Raw genomic sequence first — 24,188 nt, 5'->3', positions numbered from 1 at the left:
AAAAGCTAAATGTGAGATTTGATTAGTGAGTTTTATACATTAACTAGAGGCCTGGTGCACGACATTCTTGCACAGGGGGTGAGGTGGGGTGTCCCTCAGCCTGGCCTGCATCCTCTCACAATCCAGGACCCCTCAGAGAATGTCTGCCTGTCATCTTACCAGGAGTGGGCCTAAGCTGGCAGGCGGACATCCCCTGAGGGGTCTTTAGTGCACTCGCCAGCTATGAGCCCAGCTTCTGGCTGAGAGGCACTCCCCTTGTGGAAGCGCACTGACCACCAGGGAGCAGCTCCTATGTTGAGCATCTTCCCCCGGGTGGTCAGTGTACATCATAGCGACCGATCTTTCTGCCGTTCAGTCTATTTGCATAATAGCCTTTTATTATATAAGATTAGCTAGATTTCAGACATTCCTAACTTTTTAATCTTGGTAAAATTTTCAGAAGCATACATCAACACATTCATTAAGCATCAGTCTTGTAGATTTTTTTGTGTCTCTTGCTATATAAAACAACTGCTTAAAATATTTAAAACATAACTTTTTTCTTGACTTAACCCTTCAAAGACTGAGTTGATATTTTTATGAGGCAAGATAATACCTGGCTGTTTCCAACTATTCCACTAAAATCACTATTGTTGACACTTTAATTTTTTTTGAATACACCTCTTTTTTGGGAAGGCACATTCCATTCTGTTATTTTTTGTTTTGTTTTGTTTTGTTTTTAAATATATTTTATTAATTTTACACAGAGAGGAATTGAGAGGGATAGAGAGTTAGAAATGTCGATGAGAGAGAAACATCGACCAGCTGCCTCCTGCACACCCCCTACTGGGGATATGCCCGCAACCAACGTACATGCCCTTGACCGGAATCGAACCCGGGACCTTTCAGTCCGCAGGCCGACGCTTTATCCACTGAGCCAAACCGGTCTCGGCCCATTCTGTTATTTTGATAAGAACCAGAGCATATGCAAAGTTCTCATGGTAAACATTTTATACTTATAGGTATAGATCCTATGTGAACAAAACTTTGTTTAATTTTTTCATTATCTGAACTTGCCTCCTTCACCAATTTGCATTTACCTTAAAAGTGGATGGACCCATTCTTAGAACACATTTTGAAATCTGTTGCCACTTCCTTTTTAGTTTTAGAATCACTTCTTTTTGACTCACACATGTGGTCCCACTCAGTGGTTTTTGGGGAGAACTTATGGAAATGATAGAATTAGTTGATGGTATATTCTTTTTATCTAAAAATCCCAGTTTTGAGAAGAAGTAAAATGGAGTGGCTATATCCTACCCCTTGCAAATGGAAGTAACAGTTTCATCAAAAATAAATTTTTGGCATTGTTCCTTGATTTTGGTTCTTTTAAGCATTTAATAATTTTGTTCTTTTTCATAATGTCTCCACCAACAACAACACCACCATGCAACATTTTATTTTCAACCTGTTATTTCTCCTTGTGAATATTACAGAAAACTTAGAACAACTACCCAACAATGCAAGACATGTTAATCATTTTAAATGACCAACAGGCATAGGATATATTGATTTCTAGCCCAATCAGATAGACTCACTTGTTTCCTATAGAACTTTATATTGGTTTTATAGAACTAACCACAATACATTGGTTTTGTCTGATTTCCCTGCTACATTGTGAGTTTCATTTTATAAGTTTTTGTGTTCACAATATGAAACTGAGTCTGGCAAAACAGGGGCACTTAATTATTAAATTAGGTTGAATTTTTATTTAACCTAGCCTAATTTTATACGTTAAAAAAAATGAATGATAGGAAGTTCCCTTAAGTAAGTGGTAAGCCACAGGTAGAAACGAAAAACAAGAGGGTAAGTAAATAAGAATGGTTAGCAGAATAATAGAATGAAAAAAGAAAACATTAATAACATTATTGATTGCTTCTGGCTTTTCTTTTTATCCCTTCCCTTAGAGGAGTTTTTAAATCTGTGGTCTCAGCAAAATAAAGTTGCTACAAAAAGATACCAATCTTCTTTTCTTATCTACATGCCATCTACCACTTGTGAAAGCAGCAAGAACACATTAATCTAAATATGTATTCAATCATTCATTAAACAATTGGGTGCCTACCATTTCAGATATTGCAGTTTACCTTTGAACAATATTGGGATTGGGACACTGACCACCTCTACAGTTGACCCTCCTCATATACAGATCCCCAACTGCAGGTGGAAAATACTGTCTTTGATATCATTGGAGAAAAATGTTTTCTCCTCATCCTTAAAGAACTTAAATTCTAATGGAGAAGATGTCCAGCTAAATATAATGTTTTAATAAAGATATAGATGTACAGGTGAGAGATTGATTATTCGTCCAAAAAATCTTGAGAGATGTTGTGAAGAATAAGGAAACTTGAGCCCGTCTTAATGAGTAAAAGAGAAACTGAATTGTTAAGTCCATTACCTTATTTATAACAGTTTGAGCCTTTTCTGTTTTACGATAACTTACCTTTAAACATCATCCTATCTAATAAAAGAGTAATATGCAAATTGATCATCACTCCAACACACAAGATGGTTGCCCCCGAGTAGACACAAGATGGCCACCACAAGATGGCAGGCAGGGGATGGCAATTGGGGGGGACCAGACCTGCAGGGGAGGGCACTTTGGGGGGGGGGGAGGAAATCAGGCCTGAGGGGACAGCAGTTGGAGTGATCAGGCCTGCAGGGAAGGGAAGTTGGGAGGAACCAGGCCAGCAGAGGAGGGCAGTTGGGGGTGACCAAGCCTGTAGGGGAGGACAGTTAGGAATGACCAGGCTGGCAAGGGAGGGCAGTTTGGGGTTACCAGGCCAGCAGGGGAGGGCAGGTGGGGTGACCAGGTCTGAAGGGAAGGACAGTAAGGGGTGATTGGGCCAGTAGGGGAGCAATTAGGCATTGATCAGGCTGGTAGACAGAAGTGGTTAGGGGCAATCAGGCAGGCAGGCAGGTGAGAAGTTGGGAGCCAGCAGTCCTGGATTGTGAGAGGGATCCCAGATTGGAGAGGGTGCAGGCTGGGCTGAGGGACACACACCCCCATGCATGAATTTAGTGCACCGGGCTTCTAGTAAATATATCAAAGGATATCATTTTAAAGAAGATCAATACCCAGCTTGATGCTGTGGTTGATTGATGTTTCTCTTTCATTGATGTTTCTAACTATCCCTCTCCGTAAAAAATCAATAAAATATATTTTTTAAAAGGAAACCCACCGTTCCCAGATGGGAAGTTCATGATATTCCCTTATACTTTAGGACACAGACATATATGGCTGTGGTTGGGCGGGGGGGGGGGGGGGGGGGGAGGGTTGAATGTACAGAAAATTCAGGGTGTTGAAGTGCTTTGTCCATTTTATAATTGGATCCAAGAAGCCTTAAAAGTTCACATCTGTGGAGGGGGGAAGAAATGAGGAACCTTTGTAATAATATGAACAATAAAGATTGATTTAAAAAAAAAAAAAAAAAAAAAAAAAAAAAGTTCACATCTGGTCAGAAAGAGCCTTTCTGCTTATGGCCAAGTTTTGTTACAGAATTTCCCAGGCAACCGAAAAATAGGCAGGAGTACCCAGAGATACAGGAAAAACTTTATTTTCAGATGTTTCAGTTCTCCAAATCCTGAGCAAAAACCAATATGGAGGAAGCTCTCCCTTTATACCCTCTGATGTCTTTGTCCCGCAAATATGGATGGGACTTCAGGACACCCCCCCCCCCCGCCCCCCTGTGGGTTGGGATGGGGGCTGTGACACATCTAAAGGCTTGGCCTGGTGTCAGCGCTGATAACCCCCTCTGGGGGTTGTATATTGTTCATGGTTTATGGCCTCTGGAAAGTGGGAGTTCTTAGGTAAACAGGTCTTTCAAGACCAAATTGTGGAGAAAGAGGCAGTGATTGTAGGTTAGGTTCCTGGCGCAGATCCAGAGGCTAGCCCCCTTCAAAAATGTTTTATTTTCCCCATCAGTTTCACAGATCAGCTTTGCAAAATTAGCTTGAGGAGAGGAATTACTTTTTTTTCCCAGAGTTAATGTCAACGGGAGTTTAAAAGGAAAGATTTAATGGGAGATACGTGAGCCACAAAGCACAAACATATTGCCTCTGCCTTTCCCATATACCTCCTTTTGAGGACTTCCTAGCTGGCAAGTGAAGTTATTCAGGTTTTTATAGTAAAAATATATTTCCAATGCAATTTGGGAGAAGAAACTGGTTGTATCAAATTGCAATAGGTAAGGGCCACTCCAAATGCAGGTCATGGGGTATGGAAAGGTTTGAAAAGCTTGTTGCCAGGAGACCAATTGCTAATCACAACCATTGTCTAAACAAGATTTTGCTGTGGTTACTAGCCTTTGGAATGTTGAGGGCAAAGAATTCTAGCTACTTCTTTTTAAAAGGATATACGTATGCTTTGTGCTAAGGGCCAGTTAGTACTGCCCATTTTTGTGTCGTTCATCACTTTTCTGAATTTAAATATAGTTGTCCTAATTTTTTCTCCATCAGTGTATTTTGGGTGTAGATAATTTGGTTGCCATTTATTGCCTCGTGTTGACTCTATGGATCTATATACCCACCCCTGCTGGAAATGAAAGCGTATGACTCCCATTGTGGATCCGAAGTTAACTTCCATAACTGAATGAGGCTTTGGCTTACTCCCTTTTGCGAAGTGGACGGAAGATGTTTGGTGTGAGCATGAGCATTGTGAAAGTGTGTGTGTGTTAGAAGCTTGTGTATGAAGGGTAATCAAACGAGTAGACTGTGATCTCCCTGATAATTCTAAATCCTCTTACATACTTAGCCTAAAGGATTCTTTGTTCTATTCCCCTTGTCTTTGATGGATTACTGATATCCAAATCTATTCATTATAAGTTTTTTACACAAAAATTTTGACTGTTAAAGTTTTCTTAAAAAGACAGATTTTATTGAGCCAGTGCTCTCTAGAAAAAGACCAGATCCTGGGCCATAAAGTCTGAACCTCCAAGCAGTAGGGCCAGATGGAGAAAGCAGCGGTGTCTGCCCTCCTGGCGTCGATGGGCTTTTACATACCTCGGGTAGGCTGAAGGAAAATGTAAGTGGTTCTGAAAGTTGTATGAGGGGGATTCGGCCTGCTTTTGCTGGCTTTAACGATGGAGGGAAGGCGTTCTGAGCCAAGGAAAGCAGGTAACTTCTGGAATTTGGGAACAGCCTTCAGCCAACAGCAAGGAAACAGATGTCAGTTCTCCAACTCTAAGGAACTTACTTGTGCCAGCATGAGATAGATCCTCCCTTTGAGCTTGAGAAAGGAATGCAAACCCAGATGATACCTTGATTTTAGCCTAATGAGACCCATATTGGGCCGTGACCTACATAACTGTAAGATAATGAATTTGGTTTGTTTTAAATCTACTACATTTCTGGTAGGTTTGGGGTTTTTTTGAGGGGTGTGTGTGTGTGTGTGTGTGTGTGTGTTTGTGTGTGTTTTACTTCTGGTAGTTTTTTACAGCAACAATGGAAAACGAATACACTACTACCTTTGGTGTGAATTAGAAAATGTCCTTTTTTTTTTTTTTTTTTACAGATTTATTAAAATACTAGAGGACTGCCCTAACCGGTTTGGCTCAGTGGATAGAGTGTCGGCCTGCGGACTGAAGGGTCCCAGGTTCGATTCCAGTCAAGGGCATGTACCTTGGTTTTGGGCACATCCCCAGTAGGGAGGTGTGCAGGAGGCAGCTGGTCGATGTTTCTCTCTCATCAATGTTTCTAACTCTCTATTCCTCTCCCTTCCTCTCTGTTAAAAATCAATAAAATATATTTTTTAAAAATACTGGAGGACCCATGCACAAAATTCGTGCAAGAGTAGGCCTTCCTTCCCCCTGCTGCAAAGCACCGGCTTGCCTCTGGCACCCAGGACCTGGGCTTCCCTCGCAGTCCCACCTTCGTCCCGAAGGACGTCCAGTCTAATTAGCATATTATGCTTTTATTATTATAGATTATTATAGATAATTGACATAACATTGTATAAGCTTATGGTATACACTTACATATATATACATGAGAGGACCAGTGCATGAATTGGGGGCTGGCCAGGGAGAGGGTCCGCAGGTGGTTGGCTGGCCAGCCCCACCCCCTGGTCGAACTCCTGTTCGAGGGGACAATTTGCATATTAGCCTTTTATTATATAGGATTGCAAAATGTTTACCACAGTGAGGTTAGGTAACACATTCTTTACCTCACCTAATTACCATTTTGTTGGTATAATTAAACCATTAAAGTTCTCTCAAGTTTATGTTTTTATTGACTTTATTGTTTTAGAGCAGGGGTCTTCAAACTACGGCCCGCGGGCCACATGCGGCCCGCAGAGGAGTCTGATCCGGCCCGCCAGGTTTTTTGGGCAGTGAGCGCAGCCGAGGTGTTACAGTAGGAATTAGTAGTTCATATAGTCCGGCCCTCCAGCTCTCTGAGGGACCGTGATCTGGCCCCCACTTTAAAAAGTTTGAGGACCCCTGTTTTAGAGAGAGGAAGGGAGGGGAGAGAAAAAGATTGATGTGAGAGGGAAACATTGATTGGTTTCCTCCTGTACATACCCTGACTGTCAGGGATCAAACCCAAAACTTAGATATGTGCCCTAACTGGGAATCAAACCCTCGACCTTTCAGTGTGTGGGATGATGCTCCAAGCAGCTGAGTCACACCAGCAAGGGCTAAAGCTCTAATCTTACAGCAGCTTTCAAGTTTACAATTCAGTCTTGTTAACGATAGTTGCCATGATGTAACTTAGATCCTCAGCACTTATAACTGAGAGTCTGTACCTTCACCAACATTTTCCATTGCCCCCTCTCTTCAAGCTCTGACAGCCACCATTCTACTCTGTCTCTATGAGCTGGATGTTTTTAGATTCCAATATGAGATCATAATGGTATTTGTCTTCCTCTTTCTGACTTATTTTGCTTGAAAGAATTCTCTCAAGATCAATCTGTGTTGTCAAAAATGAAAGGATTTCCTTTTTTTATGGCTGGATAACATATCATTGTATGTGCAGTATACCACATTTTCTTTATCAGTTCATCTGTGGATGGACACCTGGATTATTTCCATGTGGTGGCTGTTGTTAATACTGCCAAAATGAAAATAGTTAATGCAGATATTTCTTTGAGATAGTGATTTCATCTTCAGATACATACTCAGAAGTGGAATTGCTCTATCATATGGTGGTTCTATTTTACTTTTCTTTTCTTTTTTTTAATAATTTCCATGTTGCCCTAGCTCAGTGGTCAGCAAACCAAAGCTTGTGAGCCACGTGCGGCTCTTTGGCCCCTTGAATGTGGCTCTCCCACAAAAATACCATGGCCTGGGCAAGCCAATTTTGAAGAAGTGGCGTTATAAGAAGTTTAAGTTTTAAAATTTTGGCTCTAAAAAGAAATTTCAGTCATATTGTTGATATTTGGCTCAGATGACTAATGAGTTTGCCGACCACTGCCCTAGCTGGTTTGGCTCAGCAAGGGCTAAAGCTCTATTCTTACAGCAACTTTCAAGTTTACAATTCAGTCTTGTTAACGATAGTTGCCATGATGTAACTTAGATCCTCAGAACTTATAACTGAGAGTCTGTACCTCCACCAACATTTTCCCATTGCCCCCACGCTCAGGCTCTGATTGCCCGTTCTACTCTCTCTCTATGAGTTGGGTGTTTTTAGATTCCACATATGAGATCATAATGGTATTTGTCTTTCTCTTTCTGACTTATTTTGCTTGAAAGAATGCTCTCAAGATCAATCTGTGTTGTCAAAAATGGAAGGATTTCCTTTTTTATGGTTGGATAATATAATATATCATTATATGTACAGAGCCTCGGCCTGCGGACTGAAGAGTCCCGGGTTTGATTCCAGTCAAGGGCAAATGCTTGGGTTGGGGGCTCGATCCCCAGTAGGGACTGGCAGGAGGCAGCCAATCAATGACTCATCATTGATGTTTCTATGTCTCTCCCCTTTCGCAACCTCTCTGAAATTAATAAAAATAGATTTTAAAAAAAAAAAAATTTCCATGTTGTTTTCCATAGTGACTATACCAATCAATTTATATTTCCATCAACAATGTGTGATGGTTCCCTTTTCTCTGTATCCTCACCAACACTTGTTCCCTTGTCTTTTTGAGAACAGCCATTCTCACAGGTGTGAGATAATATCCTGTGGTTTTGATATGTACCGTATTTTTCGGACCATAAGACGCACCGGACCATAAGACGCACCAGTTTTTAGAGAAGGGAAATAAAGAAAAAAAGATTCTGAAACAAATAGTGTCCTAAAATATTTTATGTGCATTAAAACCCAACATCACAGTCATAAACACATGTAATCAACCCTGTAAAGTAAACAGCAGCATTTAGAACCATTTTAGAGCCGGGCAAGCACACAGAGACCACACAGAGCCGGGCAAGTAAAAAAACTTTTTTTTTACAGTATATGTGTAGGTTATATTTGGACCATAAGACACAGGGACTTTTCCCCCCCACTTCTGGGGGGGAAAAAGTGCGTCTTATGGTCCGAAAAATACGGTAATTTACTGATGATTAGTGATATTTATACATTTTATTGGTAAAAATGTTTTTACTGAAATTCTCTGACTACCCTACTAGCATGGCTAGGTGGTTGAGTGTCGACCTATGAAGCAGGAGGTCACCAGTCAGGGCACATACCTGGGTTGCAGCCTTGATCCCCAGTGGGGGGTGTGCAGGAGGCAGCCAGTCAATGATTCTCTCTCATCATTGATGTTTCTATATCTCTCTCCCTCTCCCTTCCTCTCTGAAATCAATAAAAATCTATTTTACAAAAAAAATTATCTGCCTGTTTTTAAATCAGATTGTCGGTGTTTTAGCCATTGAGTTGTATATATCCCTCACGTATTTTTTATATTAACCCCTTAATCAGATATATGGTTTGCAAATATTTTCCCCATTCCAGTTTGTCTTTTCCTTTTATCAGTTGTTTCTATTTGCTGTGCAAAGCACTTTAGGTTGAGGTATTCCCACTTGTGCTTTTGGTGTCATATCCAAAAACATTTTTTGTCAAGGCCATTGTCAAGGAGCTTTTCTCTATGTTTTCTTCTAGGAGTTTTATGGCTTCGAGTCTGATCTTTAGGTCTTTAGTCCATTTAGAGTTCAGCTTTGTGAGTGGTATAAGATAGGGATCCAGCCTTATTATTTAGCATATGGATATCCATTCATTGAAGAGACTACCCTTCTCCTTTGAGTATTTGTGGCTCCCTTATCAAATATTAGTTGACAGTATTTGCACGGATTTATTTCTAGGCTCTTGATTCTGTTCCATTGGTTTATGTGTGTTTTATGCCACTCCATACTGTTTTAATTACTGTATCTTTGTAATATAATTTAAAATTAGGAAGTGTGATGCCTTCAGCTTTGTTCCTTCTCAAGATTCTTTGGTTATTCAGAGTCTTTTGTAATTCCATACAAATTTTAGGATTTTCTGTTCTATTTCTATGAAAAAATGCCATTGGAAATTTGATAAAGATCGCATTTAATCTTTATATGGTTTTGGGTAGTATTGACATTTTATCAATTGACATTTTAACCCTTCCAACCTATGAACATGGGATTATCTTGCCACTTTTTTTGTGTGTGTGTGTGTTTTTTCTATTTCTTTCACAGGTATCCAATAGTTTTGGGTTTATAGATCTTTCACCTCCTTGGTTAAATTTATTCTTAAGGCCTTTTTTGGTTTGGTTCAATGGATAGAGCATTGGCCTGTGGATTGAAGAGTCCCAGGTTCAATTCCTGTCAAGAGCCCATGCCTGTGTTGCAGGCTTGATCCCCACTGGGGAGCATGCAGAAGGCAGCCAATCAGTGATTCTCTCCCATCGTTGATCTCTCCCTCTCCCTTCCTCTCTCTCTCTCAAAAAAATCAATAAAACATATTTTAAAAACATTTATTTCTAGCCCTAACTGGTTTTGCTCAGTGGTTAGAGAGTTAGAGAGTCAGCCTGCAGACTGAAGGGTCCCAGGTTCGATTCCTGTCAAAGGCATGTACCTTGGTTGTGGGCACATCCCCAGTAGTAGGCAGATGGTCGATGTTTCTCTCTCATAGATGTTTCTAGCTCTCTCTTTCTCTCTGTAAAAAAATTAATAAAATATATATTTTTTAAAAAAAAAAAAACTTTACCAAATTTGTTTATTGGGTCTAACATTTTTTGGAAGAGTCTTTAGGTCTTCTTTCTATATAGGCCATCTGAAAAAAATTTTTTTCTTCTTTTTGAATTTGGATGCATTTCATTTATTTTTCTTGCCTAATTGCTCTGGCTAGGACTTTTAGTATTCTGTTGGACAAAAGTAGTGACAGTGGGCATCCTTGTCTTTTTCCTGACCTTAGAAGAAAAGCTTTAAGCTTTTCGTCATTGAGTATGATGATAACTGCTGGCTTTGTGCTTAGTTCTTCTTTTACTAGTTTCTTGAAGTGTAGAGTTAGATTTATTTGAGACTTTTTCCCCTAATGTAGGCATTATCACTATAAAATTCCCTCAATGCTGCTTTTGCTGCATCTAATAAAGTTTGGTATGTGGTGTTTCCATTATCCTTTCAATATGTTTTTTCATTTTCCTATTGATTTCATCTTTGAATCGTTGTTTGTTCAGGAGTGTATTGTTTAATTTCCTCATATTTATGAATTTCTAAGTCTTCCTCCTGTTACTGATTTCTACTTTCATACCCCTGTGGTCTCTGATTGGAGTACCAAAGGAGGTCCTTCATGGAGTACTCCAGAAGGCTGGGGAAGCTGGTCCCTCACCCTGCTCTCACTTTCCCAGCAAGGGGAAATTACCTCGGAATTCTTACTCTGGACTGGACAATGCCAGCCTGGGGGAATGGGATGATGCAAGCATACCATGGAGGTGTTCATCCTACCCTTTTTGTGTAGTTATTCTCTAGTGTTTTGTGCCACTGTGTTGCTGAAATGTCTTAAGTGGACTCCAGAGCTCTACTAGAGCAGCTTTTATTCATGGGTTGCTGTCTAATTATTGATCTTTGTCGGGGCCAGAGGCTGGGGTCTTCTGCTTCACCATCTTTGTGACATCACTACTCTTTTTTTTTTAATCCTCTCCCAAGGAGACATTATTGACTTGAGAGAGAGAAATATCAATCTGAGAGAAACATCAGTCAGTTGCCTCTCATATGTGCCCCAACGGGGGATCGAACCTACAACCTTTTTGGTGTGATGCTCCAACCAACTGAGGCAGCTGGCAGGGCCACCTCACTAGTCTTAAATCAAACTTTTCTTTCTTACTTAAATTTTGTTACATCCAAATTTCTCTTAACTATGCTTCATTTCACATGTTACACTTTCTGCCAGTTGCACAATGACGACTCATCATCAGCAATTGATGGATTTTAAAACAATTAAGTGTCCTTTCAAGCTTTCCAAAGTCAAGTGCATTTTCTTTATTTCCTAAAAAAAAAATAAAAAAAATAAAAAATTCTTAATTTGAATTGAATGCTTTCATTCTCTCCTCTCACACCACCAGTAGCTGCATAACCAGTACCTACAGCTAAATAGCATTCTTTTGTTTCCAATTAAACTTGGAGATAATGATACTTCTGGTATTTCATTTACTCATACAAATTATCCATTACCTACTATACAAGTTATCTTTGGGACCTATTATGTAATTAACTGTGACACAGGCATTCTATTTGAGGAACTTACACCTTGTACTCTGTTGTAGTTGGTTTTAGTAGATAGACATCATGGTAGCACAGTTATAAGTTCATGGCCTTCCAAAAGACATCCAAGATTCTAATCCTGTCTCTATCACTCATTTGTTGTGTTATGTTAACATATGTGTAACTTCTTTATCAATGTAAGTGCTCTTATATAAATCTTATATACTTATTTACTTAATATTTAATAAAATAATGGTTTAAAAATAATGACCAAGGTGAGCAGGGAGCAGGATGGAAGAGAGCCTGGTCAGTGGGAGGTAAAATGGGACATCTGTAATACTTCCAACAATAAAGATAAAGATAAATTTTTTAAAATTAACACAAGTTAGACCCAGAAAAACAGAATCAATAAAAATAGTTAAATTCAACATTTAAAAAAAATAAAAAAAATAAAAAAAAATAGCCCTAGGTGATTTTGCTCAGTGGATAGAGTGTTGGCCTCAGACTGAGGGGTCCTGGGTTTGATTCTGGTCAAGGGCACATGCATAGGTTGCGGGCTCAATCCCCAATAGGGGGCGTGCAGGAGGCAGCTGATCAGTGATACTCTCTCGTCATTGATGTTTCTATTTCTCCCTCTCCTCTGAAATCAATAAAAATATTTTTTAAATAAATAAAAATAAAAATAATGAGCAACCCACAATCAAGAGTATATCTACCTGTGAAGTTAACACTTGAGTGCTAGATTGATATGGAAAGCTCGATTCCAAAGGTTAAACTACGTGTAAGGTTCAGGGGCTAACAAATTGTGGCATTTATTTCTCATGAGCATTGTGGTCTTGTTCTAATCGGTTCATCTTGATTGTAACTGTTGCCAGGTGTTTTGTAGCCCTGTTTACTATTAATGATGAGTCATTCTTGCAAATAAAATAAATATTAATATGCTAATGTGCATAGTACACTTTACATAAATTCTGTGATTGGTATTTGAGGAAATAAATATTGGTAGCATGTGGTTTTTAAGATCTGTAGTTTAGACTGTAATCTTTTCTGAGGATGATTTGTCTTACTACTAAGTGAGGGGTGTGTAACCAAATCCTCCCTTATTTCTGCCAAATGTTATCTTAGATCCCTGAAGAATTCCCTAATAATTAACTATATGTATGTGTAGGTGTGTACTGTCTCTCTCAATATATGTGTTTAAGAAGTGCATATTATTTTCCTCCGTACCACAAATAAGTAAGAATTTGAGCTCTGGAACGTAATGGACAAAGTTGGCACATGCAATTCCAACTCTGTCACTTTGCTATTTTGGCAAGTTTCAACTCTTTGAACATCATATTCCTCATTTTAAAAATGTGTAGAACAGCCCTGGCTGGTATTGCTAAGTAGTTAGTGGATCAGGCCGAGCACCAAACAGTTATAGGTTCAATCCCCAGCCTGGTCGGGTCTCCTGAGGGAGGCAACCAATCAATGTGTCTCTCTCATATGGACGTTTTTCTCTCTCCTGCTCCCCCCCCTTTCTTCCTCCCTTCCTTCTACACTCGGAAAAGTAATGGAGAAAATATCCTCAGGTGACGATTTTTTTGAAAGGTGTATAACAATAATCCTACCTAATAAAAGGGTAATATGCAAATTAACCATCACTCCAACACACAAGATGGCCACCCCCATGTGGTCAAAGATGGCTGCTCCCATGTGGACACAAAATGGCCAGCAGGGAGGGCATTTGTGGGCGATCAGGCCTGCAGGGGAGGGCAGTTAGGGGCGACCAGGCTGGCAGAGGAGTGGTTAGGAGGTGATCAGGCTGACAGGCAGAAGCAGTTAGGGGCAATCAGGCAGGCAGAAAGGCAAGCAGTTGGGAGCCAGCAGTCCTGGATTGTGAGAGGTGTGTCCTACTGCCCTTGAGGGGTCCCAGATTGGAGAGGGTGCAGGCTGGGCTGAGGGACACCCTCCCTTCCCCCCTGTGCATGAATTTGTGCACTGGGCTTCTAGTAGTATAATAATAATAGTAATTCAGTGTTGGAAGAATTGAGAACAAATAACAAAATGTATGTAAAGTTTAAGACTTAACAGTGTTGGGCATATTAGCAACATTCAAGAAATGTTACCCCTTATTAACACTGGCCTAAACAAAATATAGTTTATAACTATTACTTGAATTTCTAACTACCTTTTGAATTTCTTCCTTAGATAATTTTCAGCCTAACTTGTTTCCATAGGACACTGTCACCTCTGAACGTTATTAATAATTGTCCTGTTTTCTAACTGTAGTAAGCTGGAATATTTATTTCATACTTAAAAAATCTATTGTTATTCTCATTTAACTAAATGTTGCTTGTTTTGCTGTAGGACAGAGATGCGTGAGAATGGAAGACATGGCAGAGAACTAGAAGAACAGTTCTGCTTTTTAGCACTTCCTCACAGGGATGTGGCTGAGATATATAAGAATGGGATAAGTACCAGAGCATCTGCATTGAAGATACTAGGAAATCCTCTTCTTGGAGTTTATATGTTTAGACACGTTGATGTTGCCTTGAGTTATGCTCAAAGTAGAAGCATTAATGTAGAAAATATTACAATTTTTAAGGTAGGTAGCCTCTAACAAATACTACATATTATATTCAGTTTCTTTTAAATTGGCCTGAACATATGGATTATTATTATTAGTGTTTTTAAGTTACATTATGTAAAACAAATAATTATTACTGTCATTAGCATCATTCAAATCTTCCACCTATCGGACTCTAGTAGGGTGTGCAGCATAAACTAAAAATCCAAGTAAGCAAAGGCAGCCTTTATCATCTTTGTCTTCCCAGTGTATATTTTTTTCCTGTCCTAATTGATTATTGTTCTTTCTCTTGTTCAGACCATAATTAATGTCAGAATATTTTAAATGTCCTTCCTCAAAACATTGATTAGAGTTATTTTGGGCTTACACTAAAGTTCTAAACTCTTATTGCTTATTTTAGTTGATAGTATTATAAAATGTTAATTTTTTTAGTTTGGATAATTCTGCTATGCTTATGTAAGATGTTAACATTAGGAAAAGCTGGATACAGGTATATGGGAATTACGAACTGTTTTTCAACTTTTCTAAAAGTCTAAAATTACTCAAAATTGAAAACAGTAAATTTTACAGTCAAATCTTAAGCAACAGTGAATTAGTTAATATATACTTTTTGGTTAATTGCAGCTTTACCAAGATTACTAAAATCATAGAAGCTAAGCAGGATGCTCAGTTGTATAAGTTAGGATGTGTGTATATTCATGTAAAATCATTGATTCGTTTGGTATACTTTCTTACATTTTTAGACTTCAAATATTATCAAATTCATAAGGCATAATTTATTTTTATAATAAAAGTAATATATGCTAATTTTAGAAAATTTGGAACATACTAAAAAGCTCCAAAGAGCTCTTTTATATCTTTCTTTTAAACAACTTGCATCACAACTCTCTGTGTATGAAAGTTTAAAGTGTGTTGGTGTAATTTTTTACAGACCTTCTTTTTGCCTTTTTTTTTTAAGGTTCTCTTTGGAAAAGTGAAGAAAATTCAGCCTTCAGTGGATAAAAACAAAGTTTCTTTGGATCCTTGTCCTAACTTTGATTGCCATATGTCGAAAAATATTCCTTCTCTGAAAGATACCTTTGAGTTACAAGCCTACAATTCAGCAGTATGTTAATGTTTTAGTTCATTTCACTACTTGAAAGTCACGAAAGTCACATGCTTCACATTGTATGCTACAAGACTTAAAACAACTTCCCAAACTACTAAAGGAAAATCCCTTAATTCGTTTAATATAATATGATCTTAAATAAGTAAATAATGAAAGATGTTTTAATACTTACCTGAGAATTTTAGTAGAAAGGCTTTCAGATTTATATTTAACTTTGTTCAAAGTATAGTATCTGCCTTTTTTTTTAATCCTCGCCTGAGAATATGCTTCATGGATTTTAGAGAGAAGGGAAGGGGGAAAGAGAGAGAAACATCAATGGCTTGCCTCCTCTATGCAATCTGACCTGGTGATGGAACCCGCAGCCTTTCAGTATACAGGACAATGCTCCAACCAGCTGAGCCCTGCAACCAGGGCAGAGCACAGTGTCTGCTTTTGTTGAGATGTTCCGTAGGTTAATTTCTGTCTTGCAAAGAATGCAGACAAGTCTATTTTGAAGTAATGTTACTGATTCTTTGTACTTTACAAAAGGAGAAGTGACTTTTATGCTGGTCATTACATGTGAAATGATTATTTTTCTGTCCTGTGTTGCTGAGACAGTAGACCTTTAATAATCTACAGAAGATTAAATTATAAAATACATATTATTTATAAACATATACTAGAAGCCCGATGCACGAAGATTCGTGCTAGAACGGGCTTCCCTTTCCCTGGCAGTGGGCACCGCCTTTCCACTCCGGCCCAGCCCCTTTCCCCTTAGGCCACGGAGCTGCCTCTTTCTGCTCCAGGAGCTGCCCTCCCACTCTGCCCAGAGGCCCTAAGAAATCAGGGTGGGGCAGAATACCTTCTCCACCACTCAGCGCCTATGTATGCAAATTAGCCACCATCTTTGTTGGGTTAATTTGCATATCACTCCTGATTGGCAGGTGGCATAGTGGAGGTACAGTCATTTTACATGTTTGTCTATTATTAGGTAATATATGATTAAATGAAGTTAAATCTTCTAGAAATCCTATATAACTAAAGCCTAATATGCAAATTGTCCCCTCACGCAGTCATTCAACCGGAAGTTTGACCGCTTGCTATGACATGCACTGACCACCATAGGGCAGCACGGACCATGGCAGGTGTTGGCGATGTGGGATGCGGTGCCCAGGCGGGGGTCTGTGACCTCTCGCCGGCTACCTGGGGGTGGAGATGAGAATTCGGGGTGTCTGCCGAGCTCGCTCACTCCTCTAAGAACACCAGGGCTCACAGGCCAGGTGAGCCCCCTGTGCTCACCTGGGGACACCAGGGCTCACAGGCCAGGTGAGCCCCCTGTGCTCAGGTACTGGGCATCCTCAAGGAGCCCACCCATACCCACATGGCCTCTTCTAGGTGCTTCAGGAGCTAATCTGTGAGGCTAGCCGGGAAGAGCAAGCTGCCTAACCACTTCCATGCGGCACCACTGGGAGGCCCAGAGGCCCATGCTGCATCCCGGCCGGCTGCATCCTGCAGCCTCACTGCATCCGCACATGGGGACACGGGTGCCATGACTCAGGCAGAGGGGAGCGTGTAGGGGTCTGGGGCCCCAGGTGCTGCCCAAGGTGCAGAGGTCAGCTGGGACCTGCCCTTCCACACCAGACACTCGTGCTTCAATCACCTGCCCGGCCTAGGGACCACACCCGTGTACTAGCAGTCACCAACCTTTCGGACTTCTTGACCACCAATGGTTCATGGACCACCTGTTGGCAACCACTGCTCTACTATATATATAGGAGTGTGTGTGTATATGTGTGTACACATATACCACGCACTCCCATATGTAAAATGCATTAATGCTTATTTTTCTAATTAGCTTTAATTATCCTATCTAATAAGAGACTAATATGCAAATTGATCATCATTCCAACACACAAGATGACTGCCCCCATGTGGACACAAGATGGTCAGCAGGGGAGGGCAGTTGTGGGCAATCAGGCCAGCAGGGGAGGACAGTTGGAAGGGACCAGACCTGCAGGGGAGGTCAGTTGGGTGTGACCAGGCCTGCAAGGGAGGGCAGTTGGGAACAACCATGTCTGCAGGGGAGGGCAGTTGGGGGGGACCAGGCCGGCAGGGGAGGGCAGTTGTGAGGGACCAGGCCTGCAGGGAAGGGCAGTTAGGGGCAATCAGGCCAGCAGGGTAGCAATCAAGCTGGCAGGTGAGTGGTTAGGGGGTGATCAGGCTGGTAGGCAGAAGTGGTTAAGAGCAATCTACCAGGCAGGCAGGTGAGCGGTTGGGAGCTAGCAGTCTTGGATTGTGAGAGGGATATCTGACCCTCGAGGGGTCCCAGATTGGAGAGGGTGCAGACTGCACTAAGAGACAACCTTCACCTGTGCATGAATTTCATGCCCTGGGCCTCTAGTATATATAATAGACTTCTGCAGGATCCCTAGTGGCTGCTGGCTGCCAGCTGCCAGCTGGGGCCTTCCTTCATTCTGTGCTGCCCTCTGGTGGTCAGTGCATGTCATAAAAAGCAATCGAACACCCAAGGAGACACTTTGCATATTAGGCTTTTATATATACATATATTTCAGAGAGGAAGGAAAAGGGAGAGAGAAAGATATAGAAGAAACATCAATGATGAAAGAGTCATTGATTGGCTGCCTCCTGTACACCCCCTACTGGGAATCGTGCCCCCAACCCAGGCATGTGCCTTTGACCAGAATTGAACCTGGGACCCTTCAGTCTACAGGCCACCACTGAGCCAAACCATCTAGGGCCATAGTTAATTTTTCAACCAAAGAAAACATGGTATAGTATTCACAGCATATGCAAAACAAACTTTGAGAGTAAAACTACTTTTTTAAATCTAAAAACATTGTGTCTGCTTCTGGTACCATTGATAGTTTAAAAAGGAAAAAAAAAACATGTGGTGGGGGTAAATTCATACATCTTCACACACAAAAAAAAGGTTGAAGAAAGCATGAAGAGGGAATGGTATATGAAAACATGAATAAAATCGTGCAGTTGCATGTTTGTTTTTTAAAATATGAGCTTATTCAAGTCTTAAAATTAATCAGCATAAAAATGTTCTTTATTTTTCAGGTATACTTCTATGAATACAATGAATTTTCAGAACCAGTAGATAAACCTAGACAGTGTCTTCCATATGCAATAGTGACAGTAAAATTTATTGGTCAAAAAATAGATAATGGACACTTTATGACATCTTTGAGATTCCTTTCAACAGGATTTCCTAAGAGGGCTGGTAAGATACATATATTATTCTGCTTCAGTAGTTAGTATTTGTGCTGGTCTTACATTTTTTGATATTATTTTTAATACATTATGAATCTCTAAGAAAAATAGTTGTGCTTTATTTTCAGTTTCTGTATTGCAGAAATTTTTGTGGTTTCTTTTGCTGATTATATTTATGTGATTCTTCCATATTGATGTATATCTGTAGTATTTTCATTCAGACATGTACATTATTCCATTTTTAGACTATATACTATTCCTCTGGGGATATGTAGACACTTTCTAGTTTTATTCATATCCCAGACATTGCTATTTTAAACATTCATGTTAAGCGTCTCAGTGCATATATATATGCAAGAGATTTTCTGTAGAGTATATAACCACATCAGAAATTTGCAAGGGAATTCAAAGACGATGTCAGTTTTCAAAAGTGGTTGCATCAGGTAACACATTTACATCCTTGCCAATACATATACCTAAAAAAAAGTTTGTTTCTGCTAGCCTAGTGAGTGTGATAGATTATTACTATCACCTCTAAAAGAAACACCGTACCCTTTAAAAGCTATCATATCCATTTCTCCTCATTCCCCCTACCCAAAAGCAATCACTAATTTGCTTCTGTCTTTATATATATTTGTCTTTCTGGCATTTTATGTAAGTGAAGTCAAGTATGTAGCCTTTTGTGACTGGAGACTTTCACTTATGTAGCCTTTTGTGACAGGAGACTTTCAAAGTTCTTGCATGTTGTAGTATGTATCAGTACTTCATTTTATGCAATAATGTCCCATATCTTACCTAATAATATATCAATATGTATCAGTACTTCATTTTATGCAATAATGTCCCATATCTTACCTAATAATATACTAACTGTAAATTGATCGTACCTTCGCTATGCCCATAGCCAATCAGAGTGAGTATGCAAATTAACCTCCCAAAAAAGATGATGGTTAATCAGTTCCTGCATTGAGTATTTGTCCCCTGATGGTCAGTGCATGTCATAGTGACTATTTGTTCCACCAGTCATTCTGCCGTTCGGTCAATTTGCATATTAGGCTTTTATTATTATATATAGGATAGTTTCAGGTGTACCGCATAATGGTTAGACAGTCATATACTTTGCAAAGTGTTCCCCCCCCAATATTTCCAGTACCCATCTTGCACCATGCATAGTTACTACAATATTATTGACTATATTCCCTATGTCATACTTTGTACCCCCGTGACAGTTTTATAAATACCAATACATACTTCTTAATCCCTTCACCTTTTCGCTCAGTCCTCCTACCCCCTTCCCCTCTGGCAAACATCTGTCTAATCTCTCTGAGTCTCATTTTGTTTGTTCATTTATTTGGTCTGTAGATTCCACATTTACTAGTAAGTGAAATCATATGGTACTTGTCTTTCTCTGACACATTCACTAAGCATAATACCAACTAAGTCCATCCATGCTATTACAAATGGTAAAATTTCTTTTTTTTTTTTTGTCTGAATAATAATTCAATTTATATTCATTCCACTGCTTTTTTATCCACTTACCTATTGATGGGCATTTTGGTTGCTTCCATATCCTGGCTATTGTAAATAACACTGCAATGAACATAGGAGTGCATATGTTCTTTTGAATTAGTGTTTTATGTTTCTTCGGATAAATGCCCAGAAGTGGAATTACTGGGTCATAAAAAAAGATTCATTTTTAATTTTTTGAGTACCCTTTATATTGTTTTCCATAGTGGCTGCAAAAATCTGTATTCCCACCAACAGTACATGAGAGTTCCATTTTCTCCATATTCTCACTAATACTTACTTATGGACTTATTGATGATAGCCTTTCTGATAGGTATGAGGTGATACCTTATTGTGTTTTTAATTTGGATTTCTCTGATGATTAGTGACATTGAACATCTTTTCATCTATTGGCCATCTGTATGTCCTCTTTGGAGAAGTGTCTGTTCAGGTTCTCTGCTCATTTTCAATTGGATTATTATTTTTTTTTTGTATTGAGTTGTATGAGTTCTTGATAAATTTTGGATATTAACCCTTTATCAGATGTATTATTGGTAAATGTATTCTCCTATTCAGTTGTTTTTCTTTTTGTAGTAATCTATCTTAATTTTTGTAATAGCTGCATTTGTTATAGCATATGCACATGGTACTTTTACTGTTATAATTATTGATGTACCATATGATTTAATTACTCTGATTGATAGGTTTTAGCCATCTTGGATTATTGTACTAAACAATTTTTTCTTACTGGGTTCATTCTTCCTTTTTACTTTTTAATTTTTATTGAATTTATTGTAGTGACATTGGTTAATAAAATTGTATAGGTTTCAGGTATATAATTCTATAGTATATCATCTGTATATTGTGTTCACCACCCACATTCAAGTCTTTTTCCATCATCATCTATCCCCTTTTATCATCTTCTACCCCTCTCTACCTCTCCTCCCCTCTGATGACCATATGCTGTCTGTGTCTATGAGTTTGTGTTTTGTTTCATTTTGCTTAATCCATTCATCTTTTCCACCCAGCAATCTATGTTCATCCCTTTGTTGAAATGTCTCACTGTGCATCCTTATAACAATTTTTTTGAACTCTATACTTCGTTAATTGCTTGCCTCCATTTCCTTTAGCTCTTTTTCTGGAGATGTCTCCCGTTCTTTTATTTAGGGCCTGTTTCTTTGTCTCCCCACTTGGCTGCCTCTTTTGTGTCTTTGTATGTATTAAGTAGATCTGCTATGCTGCCCAGTTTTGGTAGGGTGGCCTTATGTAGTATGTGTCATGTGGGACACAGTGGCACAGTCTCCTTGATCCCTTGCTCTGGGTGCTCCAGGAATATCTCTTGTTTCAGCTATGTGGGCTTCTGTTGTAATGAAGTCTTCATTGCTATTGGCTTGCTCATGCATAGAGTAGACCCTCAGGCTGAGCGAGGATCAACACCAACTACAGTGTATGAACTGTTGTGCAGGTGCTAACCACAAGAAGCAGAATTTGCTTCAGCAGGGTCTGGTGTCTGCCAAGAGCTTCCTTTGGATGCCACTGGTGATGGTAATTTGATCTGTTCTGACGTTGTCTGGCCACTTGGGTGTGTTGGTACTGGAACCTCTTGGGAGTGACTCTAATGCAGGCCAATGTAGATGCTTCCTGTGACTGGACCTGGGCAACCTGTTTGGAGTTACAAAGCAATCCACAGTTTGTGGCTACCTCTGCTGCGCCTTTTGCATACATGGGAAGGACCAAACTGTGCACCAAGGTAAGCTTTTACCACCAGGGCCCAGGGACAGGTCAGTAAATGTCCCAAGGCACTCCAAGATTCACTCTGTTTGCCAACTCAATCACTGAAATAGCCTCTGGTGGTATTCACGTGGCATGAGGTAGATTCTCAGTGAGTCAACAGGTAGGAGCAAATGGTGTTCACCAGACAGATATAGGTTCAAACTCAGTGCCCGAGTTGGGGCTGTGGCCACTCAGAAAACGTCCCAGGGTGTACTGTTTCTAGCTGCCACCTTTCCAGGGAAGACGCTGCAGGCCTTTGTGGTGGGGCGGGGTCTCAGAATTGTCAGGGTGAGACCAGCAGAGCTTATTAGGCCCAAACAGACCAAAATTTGGCCAGTACTAAAAATTCTTGTATTTTTAGCTTGAGTACTAGAACAAGTATTTCAGAATAATAAATTATAAAAATGTATTTGCTGGGTATAGATGATTATACATTACATTATATTTTGATAAATACTGTAGAATTACTTTTCCAGACATTAGTACCAGTTTTTAAACAGTATAAAAGAGTGCTTGTGTATGCAGAGTATTTATTTTCATTCAAAATCTTCACCAATCTCAAAAGCTTTTAAATAGGAATCTTGTTTGCTTAGTGTGGTTGGACATCTTTTTATGTTTGTTGAAACTTTAATCCATGATGTTTTTGAAGAGGTCTATATACTTTACCCACTTTTCTAGTGTTTTCTTTTTGTTAATCATATGCTTCATGTATTCTAACATATTTACAATTATGTCTTAAGTTTTATCATTCAGAATACATGTTTTACCAGTTTATTCTTCTGAATTTTGTTTATTGTGCATTTTTGGCCTTTTAAAAACTTTGTACATAATTGACTTCATTTTTTAATTTTTGTTCTTCTGAAAAACTTTCTATCACAGGGCTATAAAACTACCCCTCCGGGTTTTATTATAACACTTTTATGGTCTTTATTAATTTACACTGAATTTTATTTTATTTTTATATAAGGAGGTATATAGGAATTTACCTTCCCCCCCCCCCTTCCTATAGTTCCCTCTTACGAAGTACATTTTTATTTGTGGTCATATTTCTACTATAGCTTACTAAACTTAAAAATATATAATCACAAATGACTATAAAATTTAGAAATTTTCAACAAACCAATCTTTAATATACTGTGAAAAACAACCTCATGGTACTTCCCAGTGATACGATTATAATGTTATATATGTCAAATCTCAGAAGCAACTTCTCGTCATTAATTTGTCTTAATAAAAATATTTTAAGGTATTACTTAACTTTGAATTCTCTCTGAACCTTTTACTTGTTAAATATGCACTTTTTAAATTCCTACGTTATTATAAAATTGCATGAAGTTCTTGATGAAATTTTAGGAATATATTTTTATAAATTATAAAGAAAATTTGGTTTTATTTTCTAGGTTTTGTTTACATATATTGTTTGCAGGAAAACTTATTTCACTATGCAACAGTGGGTAGCAGTTTGCTTTTGGCTCCTGGGAAAGATTTTGTGGAACTTTTTTTTTTTTTAATCTTCAGCTGAGGATTTGTTCCCACAGAGAGGGGGGGATGGGGGGGAGGAGGGAAGGAGGGAGGGAGGGAGGGAACATTAGAGGGAGAATCAGAGGGAGAACAAATGAGTATCATTGACTGGTCGCCTCCTGTATGCACTTTGACCAGGGATCAAACCTGAAACCTAGGAATGTACCTGACCAGGAATTGAACCCAGAATCTTTTGGTGTCCTGGACAAAGCTCCAACCAACTGAGTAACCCAACTAGGGCTGTGGAACCTTTTTGGTCTCTTATTCCTTATTTCTCCACCTCATTCCCCTTCCCTTTCTGTTTTTTTGTTCTCCAGAGGTAGAGGAAAATAAGACAGGGTAACAGTAGATAGAGGGAGACAATTTTGTCTATTAATATGTAGATACTATTAAATCTCTGAATATAGAAAGTTAATATGAGAATACCTGGTCTATGAGCAACATGTTTTTATTCCTACTTAATTTTTCTATTTCTTAATATTTGACCAAATCCAAATTTCTTTTTTTTATATATATATATTTTATTGATTTTTTTTGCCCCCCTCCTTCCCTCCCATACATACCCTCCCTCCCCAGAGTTTTATATCCATTGGTTGTACTTATATGCATGTACACAAGTCCTTCGGTTGATCTATTATCTCCCCCACAAATCCAAATTTCTTATGGCAGCTACTTTCTTTAGTAAAGTATTAAGGAGTTACATGCCCCATCATTTTACTTTATTGACTTGTTACTCATCCTCTTCTCGCCCTGCTTTTTCTTCTGAGAACATAGTTTAACCATCAGTAGGTTATTTGAAGAACTTTCAATTAAAGTTGTTTATTTTTTTTTTTTTGACTATGTATCTAGTTATTTCAGA

The 24,188-nt window shown here is 39.1% G+C and overlaps 1 protein-coding gene across 1 annotated transcript in view; it reads left to right on the top strand.

Moving 5' to 3' along the window:
• TEX15 (testis expressed 15, meiosis and synapsis associated) overlaps positions 1–24,188 on the top strand; it is a 50,569-nt gene that overhangs the window by 4,972 nt on the left and 21,409 nt on the right. The window contains exons 3-5 of the mRNA XM_084876889.1: positions 13,986–14,223; positions 15,164–15,310; positions 18,377–18,539. Of these exons, the coding sequence (XP_084733015.1) occupies positions 13,986–14,223; positions 15,164–15,310; positions 18,377–18,539 (548 nt within the window). The remainder of the gene's footprint in view (positions 1–13,985; positions 14,224–15,163; positions 15,311–18,376; positions 18,540–24,188) is intronic.

Source organism: Pipistrellus hanaki (assembly GCF_964339955.1).
Source record: "Pipistrellus hanaki genome assembly, chromosome: 3".
Lineage (NCBI taxonomy): Eukaryota > Metazoa > Chordata > Mammalia > Chiroptera > Vespertilionidae > Pipistrellus > Pipistrellus hanaki.
The sequence above is the reverse complement of the archived record's forward strand: the minus strand, read 5'-3'. Positions and strand labels throughout refer to the sequence as shown.